The 25,204-nt window shown below is 32.5% G+C and overlaps 3 protein-coding genes across 4 annotated transcripts; all 3 read right to left on the bottom strand.

The window, feature by feature from the left end:
- Positions 1-5,334: 5,334 nt before the first annotated feature.
- Positions 5,335-10,660, bottom strand: LOC124543417 (kunitz-type serine protease inhibitor bitisilin-3-like). The gene is made up of 5 exons (XM_047121634.1): positions 10,521-10,660; positions 9,971-10,061; positions 9,520-9,629; positions 8,950-9,043; positions 5,335-5,588 (listed from the first exon to the last, which is right to left on the bottom strand). The coding sequence occupies exons 1-5, from the start codon at positions 10,615-10,617 to the stop codon at positions 5,465-5,467; spliced, it is 516 nt and encodes a 171-aa protein (XP_046977590.1). The 5' UTR covers positions 10,618-10,660; the 3' UTR covers positions 5,335-5,464.
- Positions 10,661-10,844: 184 nt separating this feature from the next.
- LOC124542910 (ATP synthase subunit b, mitochondrial-like) lies at positions 10,845-12,056 on the bottom strand. The gene has a single exon (XM_047120835.1). The coding sequence runs from the start codon at positions 11,702-11,704 to the stop codon at positions 10,925-10,927; it is 780 nt and encodes a 259-aa protein (XP_046976791.1). The 5' UTR covers positions 11,705-12,056; the 3' UTR covers positions 10,845-10,924.
- A 679-nt stretch (positions 12,057-12,735) lies between these two features.
- LOC124542908 (chitinase-like protein EN03) lies at positions 12,736-22,176 on the bottom strand. Of its 2 annotated transcripts, none has more exons than XM_047120834.1 (9): positions 21,962-22,176; positions 16,621-16,871; positions 15,886-16,018; positions 15,516-15,686; positions 15,072-15,240; positions 14,761-14,891; positions 14,360-14,485; positions 13,586-13,685; positions 12,736-13,269 (listed from the first exon to the last, which is right to left on the bottom strand). In XM_047120834.1, exons 1-9 carry the CDS (start codon positions 22,071-22,073, stop codon positions 13,158-13,160), a joined length of 1,305 nt encoding a protein of 434 aa, XP_046976790.1. In that variant the 5' UTR covers positions 22,074-22,176; the 3' UTR covers positions 12,736-13,157. The 2 variants fall into 2 exon arrangements, with proteins under 2 accessions (XP_046976790.1, XP_046976789.1); XM_047120833.1 differs by having other exon boundaries at positions 16,621-16,892; positions 21,962-22,134.
- Positions 22,177-25,204: the final 3,028 nt, after the last annotated feature.

Genomic DNA, 25,204 nt, shown 5'->3' with positions numbered 1-25,204 from the left:
CTATGTTCACGTGATTGGAATGAAAAAGACATTCGTCGGTAATTTATATTTCGTCTTTGTATACAATTTATAACGAACTAGCCTGCGACTTCACTTGCGTTTTAGCGAATTTTGTCAAGTGTTAAGTATAAAAGTAGCCTGTGTCCTTATGACTTAAACTTGTTACAAATAAAATTTTTATCAAATTAGTTGACGCGGTTTGTTGAAACCGTAACAAACAAACAGTCAAGAAACGTTTGGCTATAACTCATTGTTTAAATATTTAGAATTTTTGACATGACTATGTGATTATGTATGTATGACGTATGTCCGTAACTTCGATCGTCCTTGTAGATTGCTTCTACAGTTGTAGATCCTTGTATATCCCGATTCGTACCAAAATTTATATTCGATTTTCAAAAAAAAATCAGTACTAACCCAGGAATGTATCGGAATGAAAATAATTACTTTTAATGATTAATTACGATATCTTAGAAAATATAACACCTACAATCTAAAAATTTGCAGTTTCTTTATATATTCCTTAAGAATTTTACGAAAGTAATCCTGAGGAGGTAAAACGGGTTTTAGAAGTCTGGCTTTTAGCAGAGTATTTAGTGGTTTAGTTTAAATATAGAGCACCTACTAATCACGCTATCATTTCTGTAAGAGTATCCATGACAATCCCTACTCATGCATGGGCTTCTAGCGTACTATCAAATTAACTTGTTACACAGATTCCTAACAGCTGTAAGAGCAAATTAATATTGGGAATTGCGCACAAATTACTATCCTTATGATATATCCTTTACCCTCGTTAGTTTGAAGTACATTATTATATGAATTTTGATTTTACATTTATCTTGTATCGCATTTTTACGTAAATTAATGTAATCGATTTTAAACTAATTACGTCGATATATTATGATTATGATTGAATATATTAAATGTATTGAATATATATTCATTCGTAGTAATTTTGAATTTGGCATTCAACAAGTAAATGCATAAGTGCTTCCAATTGATTGATTTAGCTATAATTACAATCAAAATTAAACGTAAATAAGATACACACAGCAATAATATTGCACATTACGTCAGCAGCTACACATATACTACTATTAAGCATGTCAGTAGCGCAAACACACATGATTTCACCCATCCAAAAAAACCTCTAACGCGCACAAAACACGGTCGCTGCGCTGTGCCAGTCATGACCATGTCGGTGATCGAATGGTGACCAAAAAGCTACCAATATGGCTAAAAAATTTTTCAGTGCCAAAAAATTAAGAATACTTTTATTGTCTCTCAATTCGGCTTCAAATAAGAAGATGATGTTTTGTATTCTATTTCCTAATAAATAAATTTCCAAATAATGCTTTGTCATTACAAATAAACAAACTATCTAGTTAATGTAACGACTAATATTTTTGGATGCAGGTCAGTCACCTCTTTGTGAGGTATTCTACTTATCGTATTTATTCCTCCTTTTTATGGTTGCATGTTCGGTATTTACTGTATAAACGTCCGGCTATGATGAATGTATGATGCGACCGTGCAAACAACTCAGTGACGTCAGGGTTGAATCGAGTGTACAACTGAAACTCTTGAGGAACGAATTGTTTATGGGTCCAAGAAAGTCTTAAACTTGATGTATACCGTGGCCGAAACATTTGTCGAAACCTTTGTCGAAGTAAATCTATATTTTTTTTATAAAGGCCTGTCTAGATAGAAACCCCACTCTCGATTTACTAGTATAATAGATGAGAATGACTTATGCTGACTAAAGCTAGACTATCTAATCTTTATAAACCCCGAGTTCCGAGATTAACCTTTCGTTGCATATTAAAAAGCCATTTGCCTATCAAAGGCTGAAAATTATATTAGAGTTCTCCTCTATATATGGATACTCTATGTTGTGTGTTGTATATAAATTTAACAAAAAATGTACATGTTTCCGCACTGTTTCTTAAATACTAGTATGACTTTATTCTTCCACTTGTGCTGATTATGTTCTTCTCAACAAATTCGGCCATTTAATTTGCAATAGACAGTAACACTAAAGTAAAGTAAAGTAAAGTAAAGTAACTGCCTGTAAATTTCCCACTGCTGAGATAAGGCCTCCTCTTCCATTAAGGAGAGGGTTTGGAACATATTTCACCACGCTGTTTCAATGGGGATTGGTGGAATTTACATGTGGCAGAATTTCGATGAAATTAGACACATGAAGGTTTCCTCACGATGTTTTTCTTCACCACCGAGCACGAGATGAATTATAAACACAAATTAAGCACATATATATAGCGGTGCCTGGGTTTAAACCCGCAATCATGGGTTAAGATGCACGCGTTCTAACCACTGGGCCATCTCAGCTATTTTTCTTACACTCGATGGTACCTTCAGGAAACACTAACCCCACGTGAATAAAATTCGTACATATAAAATAGACTTCCATAAAACATAGTAAAAATTGGTATCTTCGTCGCAGGTACGGTTCTCAATGCATTACCATAAATGGCGCCGGGGGAAGAATACCGATAGAGTAAAGAAGTATAAGTATTATTTTAAGAGCAAATACTGGATGGCATTATATAAGTGTGTCCCTTGAGGATTGTCGAGCTGTTTCCCTAATGTTTGCTCTACGATACCAATTTATATGACATGATGTAATATTTATGGGGTAAAATGGAAAGCTAACAATGTCAAATAATTTGTTTATTATCGTAATGGAATCTTTTCGTACTGAAGGTCTGATTCGATTCAGAGTTAATGTATGGAACTTTGAAGCTTGACAAATAATTAATGTTTTCATTTTTATATTAGAATACAAAGCTGCCATTATTGCTGCATAACCATAACAGTCTGTATTTATTACATTGTTATAATGCTTTTATTTAGTTCGATATATGGTTATGAGTTATGATTATTTAATCAACTTCATTTGTTTTTTTTATTACCTTTGGTGTTAGACCGGTAAATAAAACTTGGTAGAATGGATATTGTGGGTTCCAAAAAATTTTCGACGATTTTAATGCTCTGGTACTGTTAGGTACTATAGTGTATTTAACTATGTCAAATTTGGGAATGTATCTTTGTTTGAAAAAAACATTCAGGATTATAACATTAATTAAAAAGCCAAACATTGACGCACAAAAAGGAATATTAATTGTTTAATAAAAAAAATGTACATTAAAAGAAAACTCAAGCGATAAATATGATTGCGATTATTGGTCTCATATAGTCTTCTAGACTAGGCTATACTGTTCATACGGATATACAGACTATAAAATTCAAGGGCATATTATTAAAAAGCGAAATTAAATTAGATGATACTCATTGAGAAGCTTTTTTATGTTAAGTGCGATATGATCTCTTGCCTCAGCCAAAGGCAAGGCGCAAGGTCAACAACTATCGAGGCTCGAGTGTTGAGCTAGACAGGATGACGTAACAATATCTCATTTAAGGATAAATTATTACTAAAACAACACCCACCGGACGACCACATAAAATAGACTTCCATAAAACATAGTAAAAATTGGTATCTTCGTCGCAGGTACGGTTCTCAATGCATTACCATAAATGGCGCCGGGGGAAGAATACCGATAGAGTAAAGAAGTATAAGTATTATTTTAAGAGCAAATACTGGATGGCATTATATAAGTGTGTCCCTTGAGGATTGTCGAGCTGTTTCCCTAATGTTTGCTCTACGATACCAATTTATATGACATGATGTAATATTTATGGGGTAAAATGGAAAGCTAACAATGTCAAATAATTTGTTTATTATCGTAATGGAATCTTTTCGTACTGAAGGCCTGATTCGATTTAGAGTTAATGTATGGAACTTTGAAGCTTGACAAATAATTAATGTTTTCATTTTTATATTAGAATACAAAGCTGCCATTATTGCTGCATAACCATAACAGTCTGTATTTAATACATTGTTATAATGCTTTTATTTAGTTCGATATATGGTTATGAGTTATGATTATTTAATCAACTTCATTTGTTTTTTTATTACCTTTGGTGTTAGACCGGTAAATAAAACTTGGTAGAATGGATATTGTGGGTTCCAAAAAATTTTCGACGATTTTAATGCTCTGGTACTGTTAGGTACTATAGTGTATTTAACTATGTCAAATTTGGGAATGTATCTTTGTTTGAAAAAAACATTCAGGATTATAACATTAATAAAAAAGCCAAACATTGACGCACAAAAAGGAATATTAATTGTTTAATAAAAAAAATGTACATTAAAAGAAAACTCAAGCGATAAATATGATTGCGATTATTGGTCTCATATAGTCTTCTAGACTAGGCTATACTGTTCATACGGATATACAGACTATAAAATTCAAGGGCATATTATTAAAAAGCGAAATTAAATTAGATGATACTCATTGAGAAGCTTTTTTATGTTAAGTGCGATATGATCTCTTGCCTCAGCCAAAGGCAAGGCGCAAGGTCAACAACTATCGAGGCTCGAGTGTTGAGCTAGACAGGATGACGTAACAATATCTCATTTAAGGATAAATTATTACTAAAACAACACCCACCGGACGACCACCTCACGATGTGCTAAATACACCTAAGTTACTAAAAAGGCATGCATATTCTTAGTGATTGAAATGTGATACAATAAATATTTAGTACATTCCATATCGCTGTTTTTTTTTGTTAGCGCTTGGGGCCGGATGCCCTCCGACCATTCATCCCCTCGGCACGCAAGACCTTAGGATTAGGATACGTATATTGGGGCGAAGTTCCAGTCTGCTTAAGCAGAGCGGAACAACGTGTGTCCCCAATATACTCCCCACCGCCCCTGTCGGTCGTCAGCCGTGTCGACGGCAGTCTCGCAGCAGAACCGCTGCGGGGCTGCCGTCTACACGTTTCCAGGGAGCACCACGTGGTGGTGACCGACATGCTCCCCAATGGAAGAGGGCTTAGCCCAGCAATGGTAAATGCATACGGGCTGTTACTTTTACATTTTGTTTAGTGTAATAGTGCATGATGAGACTACCATGAAATAGTAGAACATTTTCCGAGATAATTGTTAAATGTATTTTGTTTTTTTCATGTGATGTTGTATCATATATTAATAACGTAAGCCTTTGTGTCCCAGTGATTACGGGACGACAGCTGCGCGTAAAAAAACAGTTATGGTTTCATTTTGAAGAGCTTCAGCTACACATGTTCTGTTATTAAAATTTAATAAATTGTTAGGATTTAATAAAGCTACTAGCCGGCTATAGAGTGGTGGTATTATGAATAAACGATTAATTGTTTCGAGAGACCCACTAGTCTACTGTTGGTTGTTATACCGAAAAAAAATAAATAAAGAATCCTTGATGGTGATAATGCTTTATCTCTTATCTTGGAAGTCGTATTACATTTTGTCAAACTTCGAAACTTATTCATATAAATATTAAACGGTTACTATTAAATAACATTCGCTTCGAGTTTCGTAAGCATTTAATTCAAAACATCACAAGCCCATCGGCATGCACGCTGCAGAGCATATTTGCTGTGTTGCAAATCTATTCATATTGCCGCCGCAGCCGCTATACGAGAAACCTTTGCATGTGCGAGCTGTGACGTCATAGTACCATCTGAAAAAAACAAAGTACCAAGTTTGTTCATATAAACCCATGACAGAAGCCTCATATTAAATACAAGCTGTACCCGCGACCTCGTTCGCCTTTGAAAATATCAAAAAAATATATTATTTTATATTATTAGCCTTAGTTACTCCCTATTATATCAGTTATCTCCCATTGAAAGTCCGTATCGTGTATAAAGACATATGCATTGATAAAGAAAGGGCTATTTTAATATTACAAACAGACACTCGATTTAGATATATTACATGTATAGATTACTATACCAATGAGGCAAGCAAACATTTACCAATATGTTCACGTTTTTGGATTGTAATTGTTATTACTATGTATTCGTATTTAGCTTAAAATATATGTTGACTGGGTAGTACACCTACCCAGGCCTGGATTAAGCCGCCCACAATAACCGTGTATGGTACGTGTACGGCACATCTTCAATGCGGTTTGTTTAATTCACATGTGGCGAAATTCCCTGAGTATAACGTGAATTATATACACAGATATAGTTCGTGTAAAGTCCGAAGTGCTTCGGCTTAGACCCGTAATCTTCGTCTGATAGTAAAGTTACCACTGAGGCCTAATCTCGGAGTAGTACTTTTGAAAGTAAAAATATGAGATCATTTCACCTATTTATTATCATTATTATATTAAGAAACGAGTAGTCAAATAATAATTATCACAGATAAAAAATAAAAGTAAAATAAAATATTTTACCTATTGGCTATTACCAAACTAATATGGGGAAATTTAATAAAAGCTTATGTGCATGACAAGTTATTTTCAAACAACCTAAGGTTTTTTTCGCTATTTGTTTCAATTGCGTAGAATATCAAATAGGCTTATAGGACATACAAATTATAAGTCCATTAGACCTATGGAAATTAGCATAAAAGTAGCTATAAACCTTTGCTTATACCGCGAATGCGACATCAACCTTAGGATCTTAAATGATATTTCCTTGAATCCGAAATTACACTGGCTAACTCACTCGTTAAACTGGAAAACAGCGATACAAAGTATTGACGGTTAACGCGTAACTACCGTGTAATTACAGTACCAGGGCAATTACAGGCTCAATGAACATTACATCTTACATCCCGTAGTCGTTGGTGTAAGAAGTGGTTTGTACACTCATATATCATATACATAATTCCAGTATCTATGATCTCTTCAGTGATGCTATTTGGAAAATATGCAGCCATATCAAAATATACTCCGTCAAATAATTTAATGATTTTATTAATAGTAAAATGAAGTCTCTCTGACTGAATCAGGTGACCTATTTACCTTCATAATATTTATTTAAAATAAACTTCCAACTAGCAGCCTCACTAACTACAGAAAATATCATTCTATGTCGAATGTTTAATGAGCGTATTAAACGCTGTTTTTCATTCAAACTTTTTAATGACTAGCCGCAATTACAATTTAAATTTCGTTATTGATTATACGAATCATAAATATCGATAGAAGGATACCAGTCCATTTATCGTAAAAGGTTTGAGATTCAATATGTCACGCTATAAACTACAGGGATGAAACAATATCGCGGGATAAACAGGACTACTTGGTATTAAGATACTCCTCGTGGAGTATCACAAGAGGAGTATCATCTTGTGATACAAGATACTCCTCCTCCTTCTTTCGACTTCTTTCGACTCTGCTATATTTTACCTTATTGTACACCGCACAGAGTAAATTAATACAACATGAATCCAGCCTAAATAAAAGTAGCGTACAATTTTGCCGACCTTATCCCTACATAGCGATCTCTTCCAGGCAACCAATGTTGTAAATTAGTAGAGCTCATATAATATGGGGTGGGTGCTACTTAAACTAAAATAAATAAATAAATGTAAATAATGAATACACTAAGGAATAAAATTTTATACAAAAAAAAAAGATATTTAAAAAGATAGCATCAATAAAATTATATGATTTTTACACAAACGAAGTCGAAACATATAGCTAGTTTAAGAGAACGTAATTCCGATGCCAACTATATAAAAGAAAATTATAAGCTTTTCCCTTCATGTATAACACTAGCGTCGGTATCCTTATTTTATATGAATATTTACAAGACGTGGCTTAATTAGATAGGCTATAAACAGGCGCCTTATAAAATTCCTTTAGCAAATACAACGAGCTAGTTTATTGCTAACTATAATAAGAGATTAGTTAGCTGTGTTAAAATTTGTGCTTAAATTTTATTACGGTTTATTGTAATAGTGTTATTTAATATTAACTGTTGAATATATTTGATCTAAATTCAATAGTAGTTTCTACGTTGTATGTAGATGGAGTAAGGTCAATAACACGATTCGTCCTTAATATATGCGAATGAGCAAACACTGTGAACTCACAAGGAACAGATAACAAAGGGCTTATAAGTCATTATTGCGAGTAAACACGTCATCTCTCCTGGCAGACAGTGTCAAGGCTTTTACTTTATCTTTTATACAAACAGTTTCCGAAACGATGACAGTTAGTTTTACTAAATAATTGGTGCCTATTACGTCATTAACTATTACCGATTGATAAAGTGTAATCCTAGAAATACTAGAAACTAAATCAGGTTCTCTGTGTTTTCAATGTCTTAAGGTTCGATGATAATTTATGTATCATCCCATTATGTATGATTTTGACATATAATTATAGTATATTTAAAATAAAGGATCTTTTCCTTAAAGACTCAAGGAATAGCTCTCATTCTTTAAATAGGCCCTTAATATTGTATATGTATGAATATGTAATGCCTTAAAAGTATATTGTAGATAAAACACAACTACACCCGATTTTGACAATGGTTGTTTGAGTCCTGTGGTCATGTCATGGGCATTGGCAGCTTGTTTTAATATATCTTAAGTTGGCCATTAGTGGTTGTGTTGATATATCCCAAAACGATTTCGGTTATGGTCTTTTTCAAATGAGAATAATGAAGTACATAATATGAAACGAGTTCATGACAGGCGCACATTCTGTTTCTTCACTTTCATAATAATCCAATGAGAAAAATTCAAAAGCACTACTCCCTTTCCTAAAACTTCCAACTTCCAGACTTTGAACTGCCTCTGAGATTTTCCAACGAAAAAAGCTGATAATTTTTGGTAGGCCCAACCCTGGAATTGAACCCGACCCCTCGAAATCTATGTCCTCATTTCATAGCCGCACAAGCAACAAGACAGTCAGTAAAAGATAAATAAGTAAAAAGCCACTCGATAGTAAGTGGTTAGATTTCCCCAGAGACAAGGGCACTGTAAGAAATATAAACTACGTCTTAAAATTTCTGTAAAATTCTGTTTTTCTTAATATTACTTAATAATATAATATAAACGTAACTAAAGAAACTTACTTTTGATGATATCCATTACAATTTCCAAAATCGTATTGTAACCTACAGAAAATTCTTGGTGACAGCGATTTTGGTATTCGATGTAATCCAACATCTGTATAAAAATAAACGAAATTATTAACAAAAAGTCATAATATGAAGTTTGTAACTAATATTATAAATACTAAAGTAGTCCCATGTGTCAGTCTGTTTGTCTATCTCTTGCACTTATAAGACCAAGTAAGTGACCCGAATTCGATGAATTTTGGTATGACGCTGGCTTGATCTTCAGAAATCTATTAGGTTCCTTTTTTGCTGATCACTTGACAACCAAGTCATAAAACACGGGAGCCGCGATCGACAACATTACGGTCATCTTGCCGAGATGACGACGTTCTGTTCTTGAGGGTAAGGCTGGGATCCTCTACTACTGATGCTAGTTCTTAGCGGTTTAGTGTATGCTCGTTTCCTTACAAAAATTTCTTCGCCAAACAAGAGGGTTTAATTTATACCCATTGATATTTCAGCCTCATAAGCCAGATCAATATATTCCTTTATTATTAAAATTAGTATTCTTGTCATAAAATATACCTCGACATGTGTGATGACACTCTGACAAAGTCTTGAACGTGTTCAAATTGTGCGGGCAAGTGCCGATAAAAGCCGTCTTACAATCCTCCATCTTCAGATCATAATAGAATCTAAGGGCAAATTTGTTTCAAAGTTGTAAACTATTTATGAGAGTTAGATAAGATAGATATCGATATTAAAAAACTACGTTAAATAGCGCTTGCCTAAAATATGCCAATACAATGCGACATGGCCTCAGAATCATAGAGGTAAGTCCATATATTTCTTTCAAATTTGTAATGGTAATAACTCCGATTGAGTTTACTGTAAGCGTTATCTTATTATCTTCAATAGAAGACATAATTGCACACACAAATAATAATTAAAAACCTTCTGATAATAAAATATACAATCTATGTTTATATCGTAATTGTTTATGTTAAGATCATTACATACCAAAGATTAAACTTACTTTGGTAAGAACCGATTACTTCCATCGCAGTCATATCCGTTTGGTTGAAATTTACAGGCGACAGCCGGATTTATGCTTGTAAAATCAATAGCTGTAAATAACGTTCATGTAAGTTTCCAGCTTCTTTGGAATTGAGTATGTGTATTAAATATTTAAACGAGACTAGAAACCACGCGTCTAAATTCCTTATCTTATTTACGTTGAATTTTTTTAAGTTCAATAAACACCTTTGTGGGTACAAACTTTAGTAGAATTTTTAGGTTCAAAGTCATTGGAAGTCACGAAAAAGATAAAAAACAGATCATTTTCTCATAATTACTTTACTAGTTCTACCGCCAAACATATATTTTATAGCAGTAGTTTAATTTTAGTTGAAATGGCTAAGTAACGAGAACAAGAAACTACAAAAGCAATCTAGGCCATTGTTGTACCAGTTCCTGCTTTTGGGTATCTATAGCTTGAGTATAAGTATGAGTATTTAAAATCTAACCAACGAAGAAAGAAGCTCTAAGATACATTTATTATAAAATAATATTGGTGACCAATTTACCCTCTGTAGTTGGAATATTAGTGACATCTTCAAGGCTAACATATTTTATATTAAAACAAAAAACTAAAAGTATGTATATTGGATAGCACTGAAGCATATTAATTCAATTTTATCGCTCAGTCAAACAACACAAATTTTATGTATCAATAAAACGTCGATCTATTTAATTTCTACGACCGTAACTTTTATTATTATATGGTATTTCTTTTTAATTCATCGACTTCAGAAATTTAAATTAATTGAATGAATAAACTTTTTTCAAATATTCGTCATGTAAATAAAGGGTTTTATTTTTTAGCTCAGATTTTCAACACTCGGTATCAAGCAAAACAATTGTATATTCGGATAACACAAGCACTTCAACAAAAATTGTAACAATGTAAGATTAAAAAAAAAATCATTAATTATGTTTTGCTGCTTAGAGCAGCTATATCTTGTATTGCTTTATTTAGAACTGCTTTTTCAAAATCAGGAGTTATAGATTTCTTAACGTTTTCAAGTATCCATTTTATCATCCATTTTTGATGTATTCTATTCAGCGAACGTTGAAGCTTGACTTGATAGTCGAGGCGACCCTTAACGGCACGAAACACTTGCATAAATCTTTCTCGATATATCGCTTCTAATTGCATGGCTATATTTTCTTTCTTAGCATCCATCAGTAATTTTTGTCCTTCTGCCCGCCATTGAGCATCTTTTGCTTCTTTGATTGCATTTTCATAGATACATGCTTCGGCTCTCCTCTCCTTTTCCAGTGCCTCGACATATTCATCAATATTCTTATCGAGACTACTCGCCAAGTCTGGACCAAGTCTCGTTGAAGCATAGTACAGCATAAGGGCTATAGACAGACCGACGTAATATTCATGTTCCAAGACATAAATTTCTTTGCTAAGTAAATAGTTCGTAAGAACTAATCCAAACACATACGGTCCAGTTACACCGGTTTTCGGATAGAAGAACAGGAACCATTCATCTGGTAGGAAACCCAATCGAACAATACCAGGTTTAGGTGCTCGTTTTAATCCTATCGATATAGTACCTGAAGTAGTGCCGCCAGATGAACATGGACAAACTGGTTTGGTAGTGGATTCTGGTTGACATGTTTTTGTATAAGTTAATACTAAAGGCTGCTTGAGAAATTGCTTCAAATATCCCAATTTCAATACAGGTCTAAAAATCATAATGAATCTTTTAACTGTTTTATCCTTGACAACAATTTGACACTGACGTGTCCATAACAATCGGTTAAAATGGCTAAAATATCAAAATATCTGTGAAGGATTTAATAAAATTAATTGAGCCTTCCAATTTGTAAAGTGATTTTCTTACATGCAGCGCTAAATACAAATATAGTAGCAAGTTTAACATTACGAAACATTCACTACTTTTATTAAGTAAGTACAATAACATTAATATATTTTAATAAATTAAAATAAAAACAGTATTTATCTAAAATGCCTTCAATCAACATTTATACAAAGTTTTGTATATGAACAGCTGTATTAAATTGATGCTCTGAAATATCTCACAACATCTCAGGTTCGGCTTTTATGAAAAATAAAATTGATGAATGGAAACCTTTATGTATTTATTCAACAAATATACAGTCTGGTAAAGTATTAATTAATATGAGTACGCCTATATTGTATTCATGTACAGGGTTATTCAAAATATTTATTATAAGAATTAAAGGATTGCCCGATTGTATAGTCATTTTTATTTAATTACTTAACTGCGATAGACAAATCTGATTCGGATTGGTTAATTTAACAAAAAACTAAACGAACCCGCGTCTTTATTCGCGCGAAATTATCGTGAGTATCTTTACAAATAACATCATATAATTAACCGGAAAGTTTAATTATCTCTTCAAATTGGTTATTCCCCAATATCACCTTATAATATCAGCAGTGTTTTACGGTTTCCATTGTTTTTCAAAAGGATGTGTGTAATTATTTATATTTTAATCTCATCATATCTAACATGCACATCACCAACTACCACTTAGTATATCCCTACTAATATCATTAAAGCAAAAGTAACTATACTCTTTATGCTTAAACCGCTTAATCGATGTGATGATGATGATTTTTGCTGAGCTGATAGTTTGCGCCACGGGAAAGGACATAGGCTACTTTAATTGTGCCCTCGAGGGCTTAAAATGGGGATGATTATTTGTTTGCAGTTAAAGTTATTTGAATAAAAACACCAGTTTATCGTCAAACTACTTTATTATCATTGTGCAATAAAAACATGCATTCTCTTGATGTTAATTATTCGGCTCTTAATATAAAAGTAAGTTCATAAATCAATATTATCAGTAAGTCTACATACACAAACAGTCGGTTCATAGTGTTATCAATGGTCGTTTTTTATTTATTTTTTTATAATCTTATAGTACCTATAACATCAATATAATTATCGTTGTAATTTTTTTTCTACATGGTTTCGAGTATAAATAAATTCCAAATTTCAAAGCAAGCAGTTTTATCGATAATAATAATCACTGTATTAAATAATAAGGATATGGATTATTTTGATACTTAATATAAGCTGATTAACCAATAAACTTGCCCACTTCGAATTTAATGTCATTTACTTTGTACGCCATTTTAATATTTATTCTATAATTGTTTAAAGGCGGTATTTGGCTGCACGGAGAATGGGATACTTGTCACCCGAGCAGAGACCACGGAAATCGTCCATGCTGAGGTCGACGATGGAAACTCCTCCAAGGTTCTTGGACCTTTAAAAAATAATTATTTAAATAAATTCATAACATGTCGAAATTTCATTTCACCATAAATTTAACCCAATTTTTAAATTAAGTAATTGTCATTGTAATTTCTATAAAAAGAGAAATGATCAAATATATGTATTTCAAGTATCATTTTTATATTACTAAATACTAGATTAAAATGACTTTTACAAGGCATAACTTTCACATTTTGAATAATAATTTAAAAAAAAATGTATTGAAAAAATTGTTGACATCGATGTCCAATAATGGAAATCAATAATAACAGGTCAAGTTTTTTTTTAATGAGTATTATTTTACTTACTTGGCATAAGTCGCCTTTTGTCCGGCTGTATCAGGATCCTCATAGCTGACCCACAAACCTCCCTCACTGTTGTCGTCGGGAAGACGGAAAGCGTATGTTCCTGTACAATATATTAGCGTTAGGTCAGCACCCATTTTTCCAAAACAACTCGTGCAGAAATAGTGCGTGATGTAAATTCGAACAGTGATGGTAACTATAAATGTACTCTTATACAGCAAAATCACTTTCAAAAGCGCTTACCTATACGAAACTACTTAATTTAGTTTAAAAATACAGACAGTTGATTATTTTGCCAATAAAACCTTATGACTATTGAACACCACAAATTATATTTAGACGACTCTGAATCCTATTTAGTTCAGACTCACTCACAAAACCAATCACCATCAGTTACAATTACCAACACCACATTACGATGCGTTTCCACTGAAATGGGTTTTTCTGTTTATCCAATTCTTTGCAATTCTTCAGACAGACCCAACGATTTAACACCAATGTGTCAATTTCACTTGAAATTGTAAAGTAATTTTGCCACGTACTCGTATGTCAACACGAAAGTTGCCAAAAAACCCTCAGTGGAGACGCAACATAAAAAAGCTATAAGCACTTATGGTGTACCAACCAAAAAAATCTCCGTCCTTCGTTAAGCCCTTGTCTGAAAAGTTAAATTTAGCTGCTAATACCCATGAATTTACAGCAAGCAAACTGCTCAAGTTATACACAACCAAAATGAAAGTAAATTTGATAAGCTTTTGTGGCTTGTTAAGAACTTACCAAAACGCTTGCTGGGGTCGGTGACCTTCCTTAAATGAGGACGCATACCCTTTTGATGGTTAGGGTTGATCAGCTTTGCGCAGATTTCAGGGTAGCTCAACAAACCCTCTGTCTTAGTGTAGGGTCCTAAAACAACGGCAAAATTAATATTTTATAATATTTTTCAGTGACAAAAAGTTAGTCAAATTTAAATTGATTCATTTCTATCAGTTTATTTCTATTAGTTTATTTCTAAACATATGTTTCAAATTGAAGTAAGCATAGCATGCACTTTGATAAAGAAAAATAGAATACCTTTGACTGTTGATATGAAATTACCATGAACTTTTAAAAAAAATTATATATAGTAAGCATTTTGAAACTAAAACTTAGGTTTATTTAAATTTAATTTATCGGAGTACCTGCTTCTCCAGGTCCATCAACATGGATTGGGGGAACTCCGGAAATTTCGCTATCACCGTCCATCTTCCAAGTACGACCGTAGGTGGCGACACCTATAACTATTTTGTTACTAGGAGCACCAGCAGTGAGCCTGAAAAAAATGAAATATATTGAATGTTTATTCGTAGTTACGAATGGTTTTTAATGCACAAAATATTTAATTCTACTTATAAACTTATTAAGTAAGATTTAAAGGCGGGACATTTAATTTATTTTTCTTCAAATTTATGACCTCTTTGTAAACTTAATGTTTAGTTACTTATATAATTACCAGTAAGACACAGCGGAATCCACGTTGAGGAGTTCATTGCGGTTCTGGGGCTTGTAGATAGGTGCGGAGTAATCAGCCTCCTTAGGGTTTCTCGACGGTGTGTAATAGTCGAAAGCGTTCAAGTTCACGATGTCTACCAAATTGATGATAGCTGGCACGTCGTAGTAAACTAAATGGATAATTTAGAAATATCAGAAAAGGGAAATAAAAACACAAGAAATACCTCATCGAATATCTATTACTTTGGGATTACTCCATCATCATCATGATTAGCCTGTATTAGTTCACTGCTGCATTTATTTTTACATCCATATTCCATCCAAATCAAAATAACTAATATCTAGTAAATATCTGTATTTATATAACATCTGATTTGATTTATCGTATGATTTTAATAGAAAAATTTAATAATACGTATATACATATCTTAATAATGTTACTTACTGCTAGCGTTGACGTTAGGGAGGACGGTAACAGACAGTTGCATGTTTGGCTTAAGGTTGAGAGCAGCTTTCATTTCTCTGACGAGTGCTGTGAATCCTTCTCTGTGTTCAGCTTCCTTTTCGTCAACAAGGGTGGTACCGAAAGTCTTCTTAATACCGTGCCAGATCGATCCTGTGGAAATTTCATATTATTCACTATCCATAATTGATTGCTTTTTATTTATTTCATGTTATTATTTAAACGGTCAACGTATTGAAAAATAAAATTGCAGTTTATATGGTTTGAATAAAGTCTGCATTCAAGATTAAATACGGTCTAATTATTTTTTGAATAATCGTTAATAGGCTTTAATTAGAATTGTTTCTCTTACCCCAAGTGGAGCGGATCTTTTTCGGCTTGATCCTCGCGAACTGCCAAGCCAGATCGATTCCATCGAAGCCATGCTGTTCAGCTAGAAGTACTCCAGAGTTGACGAACGCTGTACGGGCTGTTGGGGACTCCAACTGTGGTCAAAAAATCTCACGTTGCATAGTTGTGCCAGACAAAATATATGTTACAAATTTACCTTTTACCCTACTTTTGCTGATGACTTAACTATCTGATATTCCTTCACAAGGAGACTTTTAATTAGAACTGCTTCATTAACCTTCAACACGTTGCAATTCAATTAGCGTTTGAAATGTACTTTTTTTCAGAACATCGTTCGCGGAAAATTTAACTCAATGCTATACTTTTCGACTTTAGTAACTTCTTTTGACATTATGATGAATTTATGCTATAATATACAGTTAAATATTTGTCTCATTTCTAGTTTATTTATTTTACCTTTTTAGCATTATGATAATTCCTCTATTTCGTTATAGAGAGTGTAATATAAAACAATTAGAAAGACGTATTTTGATGTTACATTTTAAGAACAATATCTAAGGAAGTAAATAAAAATCGAATTCGTTATAAATGTTGTTATTGTTTTTAAAATATTGTATAATGTTCAAAACATTGCTTTTGCAATTTGCGTATCCAAAAAAAAAATCAGGGGTGTTCAAGAATATACAATAGAAATGTTCGTCAGTTCCTAAAATAATTGTAATATATAATAACTTACCAGCAAGTTGTATTTCTGTTCTTCTTCTGTGTCGGCATCTCCACCAACGGACAGAAGGACTTTGAGACCAGGGTACTTGGTTTTGAAGTTTGTGAGAGCTCTGTAGTTGGCGTGGTTGCGATCAATATCCAGGTTCTCGTTGAGAGATACCATTTTGTATGTGTCGGGTTGTATACCAGCATATCCGTAGACCAAGTGGGTGCAGAACGACAGCGCTGGGTCCAAGTCCAGAGGCAGCATACGAGCTTGTGCTGGATAAATGCATCCCTCAACTTTATTTCAATATTATACATATTCAATAATAACTATTGCCAATTTTTAAATTTAGAAATTACTAAAATTAATACCTTCTTAATTTAAGTCAGTAAACATTTGGATATAATGAGGTATTTTGTAAAAGCAGCCTTTCATTCTATATATGTTCGAATATGATATATTCAATTTAACGAAACATTGATAATAACTTATAACTTCTACGCAAAGATGTTTAATATGAACACGAGTTTATAAATCATTTATTTTGAGGGTCAGAATGAAATCATTTTGTATCTCGCTAACAATACAAAACACGCTGACATTTCCTCGTATAACACAAAAAAATCCGGTTCGAAATCCTTGCAAAACCTATGCATTATATATGTTGTTTAACATTTCAAACAATATTTGAAAACAAAAGGGTAAAACTCAAACGAAAACTCTTAAATGAACGTAGGTGTACTGAACACGTAAATGTCGCATTGTTTATTTCGTATTAACCACTTAAAACGTTCAACCATGACGGGATGTGATATAGCAAACTAACCCTTAAAATACACGCAATAACTTCATAAATGGTATGAATGACGAAACAGCTACTAAGAGCTAAAGATTACCCGTCGCTTAAGGCCTAAAATTGCGCAAATTACTTTACTAATAACCAATTGTAATAAGTATTACACCGTTGTCGATTCTGTTTCATGCGAGAAGTTTTCATACTAAAATGGATATTATGGCAATTTGAAGCAATATTAACTAAAAAACCACGCCTCTTTAAATTATTTTTTAATAAAATAAATTTAATAAACCTATATATTTATTTTTGTATTAAAAATATATCAATAATAATAGTTTTGTTAACGGTACTACAGACATAAATTGCCTTAATACTAGGTCATAGCACATCGGTCTATTACTAACAACATTATTTGGAACGCATAAAATCGAACATAAAACACACTTAGAAATAAAATATATTTGATTTCTCGTTACAAACATCGTTAAAGTCAAAATAAAAAAAAAACGACATGTACGGCAAATAAATCAATAGGCATTTAAGCAAACAATTTTCTATTGTATGTTTTAAATATAAAAGTCTTAAATATATGTTTATAAATCTATGTTATTATGAAGAATAAAATCATAATTTAAGTGACATACGTATGAAAACATCTTCTTCAGAAAAATACTGCACATTATTGCAGCTCATTTATGCATTTATTATGCTTTAAGACTTTCTCTTTTACACAACATGACGTTGTCGAGTTATATAACAACTGCGTCGTAAATTATTTTTTCTTTTTAATGCAAACATTTACAATGTACAAATCAGGTTTTTTTTCTGTGTAAAATAAACTAATGTGCCGTTTTGAATATAAATGTAAGAAAAAAAATCTTTTAAATATTATAATATTATGTAGTTTATTATTGTTTGTTTCAAACAAAATAATTCGAAACACTTAATTTTTTTTTTCTTGAAATTATAATTAATCATAGTAATTTAAATATCACATTACGTTTAAGTAAACCTAATATTGAACATGACATTTAAATAAATGACAAATTAAGATAACATTTATCGAAATACAAATTTCCAAATACTTCTAGAAGCACTACTTCGTATTATCTCAGCTCACTGACACACGATATAAAGGTCATGTTATTGTCATGAATTTAATTATATTCAGCATTGTTACTAATTAGAAATTATGCTTATCGTAAGAGGTCAAATCCTGTAAACAAGACGATGTTACATATGACGTAATTGCTACATCAATTCCAACAGATTAGGGCTGTCAAAATTGAAAGATTTAATAATATTTGAACAATAAAAATAATAATTTTTTGCTTTGCAAACGTGCCCCTACATAAAATCTTACGTATATGATATGTATTATATATTTAAACTTATGTTGGCACGATCGCTAATTCGCTGAATCTTATCGAGCATACTGTGGTGTCCAACAAAAATTGCACTTTCTAAAACATCCATTATAATAAAAAGATATCTTGTTCGAATCCTCATTTTATATCATTCAATCATCATAATATCTTTTTTAAGGTTTCATTGTGTTACGGGACGCCAAACTTCGCACGTGGTCAAGTTTTTGACAGCCCTGATCAAGTATACAATGACCGTATGTTAAAGAGGAAAATACGTAGTTGACAACAATGAAATCAGATCTTGATATAATTGTCCTTGTAATGTGGCAAAGCTTTGTCTTCCTTCGCCTACGCGGTTTGTTTATTTTAATAAGTAATCGGGTACACGATTCGCTTGCTTGGACGTTGATTATAAATGTATACATTTTTGAATAGACCCAAAGAGTTTTTAGCTATCAAACCATAATGAATCCTAAGCACAAACAAATAGGATATAAAATTTAAAAATGATGCTTCTGAGTAATAAAAATCAATTGAAACGAAAAAAAAACTAATTCGCAAAATTAGTCTCGCCACGGTAATCGCTTGAAACATATGTATCGTTTACAAACATGGAATTAGAAAACGATACTATAAACGATATAGGAAAAAATTATTAAAATAGCAAATTATATAAAACCTTTTTTTATTCACAAATAAAAAAAAAATATTCTTTTTAAAAAAACTAACAGGATAAACAAGTTATGATCGAGATGGTACAGCGGATGAAACACGTAGATTTGATTTGAAGGTTACTGATTCAAAACAAAACACAAACGCGAGTTTTTGAAGTGCAAATATTTGCTTTTCCAGTACGTATCATAGCAGTAGTAGAGGAAAATATTCTATAGGCTACCAGCAACCCGTTCCGGATTCAAACGGATACAATAATGGAATGTATACAAATGTTAGATGAAGAACACACATAAAATAGATTTTTTTGTAATTTTCCTAGGGAAATTGAAATTCTAAACTTTTCTATATATTTCTTCTATACTATGCTTGTATTGCACATATAAACCTTCCTTAACAATCTTATATGAACAAATATTAATAGTATAATTAATATTATTCTTTATTTAAGAAAGTTACATGTCTTATGAGCAGTCATTTCACCGATGATCATATTTAGAATTTAAATACCTATAAATCATTCAATTAAATGTTAGCGCTGCCAACCTTAGGATATAAGACGTTATGTCGCTTAAGCCCGTAATTACACTGAGTCAATCCTTATTTAAATCGGTACGCAAAAATACAGAGTATTTACTTTGAACAGAAGAAAGATTAATGATTTCTATGAAATCTTCTTAAGTTACCTCGGTAGGTACTACAATTATAGAGAAAACAAAACAATGTACCCATTTGGTTTTGAAGATAAAATAAAATAAATTGTTTGTGTATTTCCTCATATTGAATAGTCTTGAAATAAATCCTTTCAATAGTAAATTATCTAAGCTAATATTATATTATAAATGCGAAAGTAACGTATATACGTTACTTTCGCAATTATAATAGTATAATGTAGTATAATGTATAATATAGATAGACATATGTCTATCTATATTATACATTATATTATACAGGCTAAACCACCTAAACTATTTCAACTAGATTTGCTACGAAATAAACCTTAGCCCAAAAGGTTTTTGTAAGAGTTATTCAATTTTGAAGTTTAAATAATACGATTAATATCACGAAGGTCATTATCAGAAAAATTAAAATATCTATAATAATATTATACGACCTACTTTTACGGCCGAATACGAAACGAATTTGATGAATTTTTGTATGTAGCAACATCGAACCCCAAGGAAGAATAGCCGTGATAGACAATTATTTTAAAATGATTTTAATCTGTGCTAAATCTATAGAAACTACAAAGAGTTTAGTCACAAACTTAACTCGTGTGGAACGAGTGACGTTGGGTTCAGAGTTTGTTAAAAGTTATTAGATCTCAGACGTTGATTAGATTTGTAATCAATTTTATATAGTCTACTTATTTACCTCACAAGGCTACAAGGCTATGTTGAGACCGTGTATATCTATATAATATATAGCGCGTTACATAATAAATCAACTTATAACGACGAAGGTTCTAAACAAAGATGACTAATAAATTATTAACGTAAATGTTAAAATTGCTAGTTCTCGAAATTGTGAATTGACATTCAATTTGTTCGCGAATTTAAGCAAAATGGCGTCTGTTTTTCTTTTCTACTAAACAGTATTTTATCTAATAAATCTCTTACGGTTCTTTATTGATATTTTATTTTAGTAAGAAAGGTTATTTGAACATAATTTTAGTAATCGTTTTTTAATGTCCCTTTGTTATACACACAAATTCAGTCTATTATATAACAAAGCGATTATTTTGAAATATTACATTTATATATATGAATACAGAAAAGGGCATAGGGTACCCAACACAACCTCGTCCCCACAAACACACAGGGACAAAGGCACAGAGAGAAACTAGTTTATGAGAAATATATGTTGTATATTTTGTATTTTAAATTGATCAACCTTGACTCTTAAGCAAAAGGCCGAACAATAACCCTGGTCTGTTCTCGAATCACTGCTTAGATGTTATTTGTTTTCATTTCATTTTAAAATAATATTCATTTTATAATTACAACAATTCTCATTGCAGTAATAAAAAAACACATTAGAATCATAATCAAGCAAGGAATGCGTTCAATCAATCTACAAAACACCTATAATTTTATCGAAACAAGTAAGATGTTTGTAAAATAAATTAATCGTAAACAATATAGCATTATGGCTAAAATAAATAAAAAATATATAGCGATTGTTACCGAAGTCTTGATTTTCTATCTACCGTCTGACAATAGAAATAATAATACTAGATTAATACGTTAGCGTCCGTATTAAAATTGAATCTTATCGCTTAAATAAATTGTTCCCTTTTAAATTATTCATCACAAAGAAAAGCTTTTAGAAGTTTCCGTACCTGTTTCGAATGTAAACTAAGAAAGTCGCTAATTGTATGTATAAACGCCAGCAATGAATATAATTAATTTATACAATCAATCAAAATGAACGCACTCCTAACAATTTAAATAATAATTATAATTATGAAGCATTATAAATATAAGTTATTAAAATACATTCGCAGTAGTTTATATGGAGGTTAACTTACATTCGCGGACATAACTCTTGCTATCGTAGTAACACACGACTTTGCTCGGGGAGACGGTTGGCGTGGCCACCGCTAGGGCGACCAGCCCGATGAAGGCAATCAGTATTTTCATATTGCTATTTGAATGACCACGTCTGATCACCACGAAGCGTGTGTGGCGAATGTGAGTTAGCCGCGAACCAAGTAAGATGACCGCGGCAGTTAAAGAAGGTCAAAGATTAGTAATCGTTGAACACGTATACTGTTTATTTTTCGCTCCGGCCGTGACAATCTGCTGACCGGCAGATCGTCGGGTCACGTTTGAAAATATAGAAAAAAATAAACTCGAAGTATTCGGCGGGTTAAACGTGTATTTATTATCTTGAATACTTATACCTCGTAGTAAAATACCTAAACATTTAAATTGACGTAAATTTTGATGAAATCAATCAGTCGCAAAATCCGTATAAAACATTTTTAGATATCACTTACGGAGTTCAATGATTTTTATGTCGACGGTACGTTGATTGCATCTTAAATATTTTTAATCTTTGACAGTTTTGGATGACGTCATCAGAAGTCTGTTAGAATACCATTTTTGAATAACACCCTCATTACATACTGAAGGCTTGCAAGTCGGGTATAGCATTACATAGGCTTTTTTATTACGATTATAAAATATCTTAAATCGCCTCTTACATAATATTTTTTACGAATCTTGCACAACGAAATACAAATATTATAATGTTGTTTATATATAAAGAAAATAACCTTATAAATTACATTTAAGTTACGTTTAAGTTAGTTTTAATTACGTTTTCGATTGTGTCAATTGTAAATTAGAATAAAATAGTTTAAAGAACGTTTGTGTGGTACAGTTTTTTAGATGATAGCAGACCTTGGGAGTATAAATTTGCCTTTAGGCGCATTCAAGTAACAATCATAATGATTGTACTTATGTAACAGTCGATTTTAGTAGTTTGATTAATATCGACTTAGTCATACAGACGTTTTAGTTAGATCATTGTAGTTGTTCTTGATACTCGTATAAGAGTAGTCATCAATATACAATGCGGCATACAACTCGAAAATGTATTGCAGTAATCGGAAATCAACAAATGTGATATAATAAACTACAACAATAATTTTAAGGACAAAAAAATCACGCAAATACCTTAATTACAGAATAGGGACAGACTTTTCGTTGCTATTGTCAGTTCTCGCCAACAATACAATTATTTTAGGAAACATTTGGACTAACTTCGAATTATAACAAACTAGCTGTTACCCGCGACTTTGCTCGCTTAGAATGTGAATATATTTACAAATTACTTCAAAATATTACGTTGCTCATTGATATACATACAAAGAGGTCGTACTTGTTTGTTTCCAAAAAAATATGTCCTTTCTCAGGCTCTTGGCTATTTGTGTACCAAATTTCCGTAGTTTTGGCGAGAGAGCGAGACAAACAGACAGACAAAGTTACTTTCAAATTTATAATATTAATATAGATTACAAATTTACCTCCTATTTTACAACGGTATATTGATTGTGTATCACATTTGTGTTGAAATCGATCATGCATTTTGCATAGACCCATTTCAAGGAACTTTAACAATTACCCTAAGAAAACGCAAACAGATCTCGAGCTTGGTCTTAGTCGTAGTGTTCAATCAGGGGTAATTCTACTAACACAGCTATACTGTTACAAGACGGTCCCGATTCTATTCCTCTCAATAATAAACCTGAGCTTGACGTTAGTCGTAGTATTCAATCAGGGGTAATTCTACTAATATACATATACTGTTACGATACGTTCCCGATTCTGTTCTATAATAACCTCGGCTAATTCGAACTGAGAACTAATTCTACGTACTAACGTAACCGTTATAGGTTGATATTGGATTCCATTACGATCCAATTCCGGCGGAATTGAAACTGAATCGCTGTGTTATTAGAATAGGAAAGCGGCTAAACAACGATCATATTTCGATTCGATTACGATACTGCTAATATGTTAGTAGATTTTATCCCAATTATTGAGCTAGAGTGGAGACCGCGTCTCGGCAAACGTAGTGTAGGACGTCCTCAGGCACGGTGGAGTGACGATATACGCAAGGCGGCAGGCAGGAGCTGGATGCGAGTAGCCGGAGAAAGACCACAGTGGCGTGCACTGGGAGAGGCCTATGTCCAGCAGTGGACAAAAATAGGCTGATGATGATGATGATGATGATGATTGAGCAATTAATTCGAAACAGGGTTAGATACTTTTTTTCTGAAAAGAGAAGTGGGAGAGGGGTATGTGGGTTCGCCGGTGGCCAGGTCGCCTAGTGCATCCCAGCAAACGGGAATACCCTCTCAAAAACAAGCTGTATCCTCTCCGTCTTTTAAGCGGGCGCCAAAGTATCGCTTTTGTGTGATACTGTGAAGAGTAAATTCTATTCCAGTTCTAGTATTAAGCAATGTTCAAATATCTTCATTTTACTTATACATTTGAATACAGTAACACTGCTACGTTTTTTCTCTGACTTTTTCCGCGCTGAGAGGGCACAGATTATTTAGCCAATGTCACGTGCGATGGAGACGACGTGATCAAGATTGAATAGAACAGTCGAGATTATAAGCTCAATTTAATTTTAGAGGGAAGAGTACACTCTTTGTAAACCCATAACCTAAAACAACATAATTATATCTAGCCATTGGTCGTTATAATGCAATGAGTTTCAATAAATCGAAATTTTTTACAGAACATCTAAGATATAATACAATATCCTCATACTCAATAATGAAATATGTTATAGAAGCTATTAACAGATAGTTCAAGACCGTACGCAGAAATGCCGTAAAGGCTAAAGCTGGTTGAAGTTTACAGGAAACCTTTCCAGACGAATCTGGACGAAGAATACAAATATGATGTTTAACAGAAATAGATACTAAGAGCAGTGTAATTGAAGATGAAATTTATCTAATGCAGAAGAGATACCTAGAAAAATGTCGTTAGAATGCTGACACAATCGAAAGAGATCATAATAAAAAGAAAAATAAGTATTTCAATTTAGCAAAGATAATGTTCATCGTTTTCCTCAAATTATCATTTAGATTTTGAAATTCGAACGTATAGTCCAATGTTCGAATTTCAAAACCTGGGCGAACACTCATAATCACATACTTCGTACGGCTTTTAATATATCGGGGATCCGTGCTCACTGCGACGTGGGACGGATTCATAAAAACTCAATACGGCTTTATCATTATTAAAGGATT

Source organism: Vanessa cardui, chromosome Z, assembly GCF_905220365.1.
Source record: "Vanessa cardui chromosome Z, ilVanCard2.1, whole genome shotgun sequence".
NCBI classification, from domain to species: Eukaryota; Metazoa; Arthropoda; class Insecta; order Lepidoptera; family Nymphalidae; genus Vanessa; species Vanessa cardui.
Note: the sequence above shows the minus strand (reverse complement) of the source record. Positions and strands in the feature narration are given on the sequence as shown.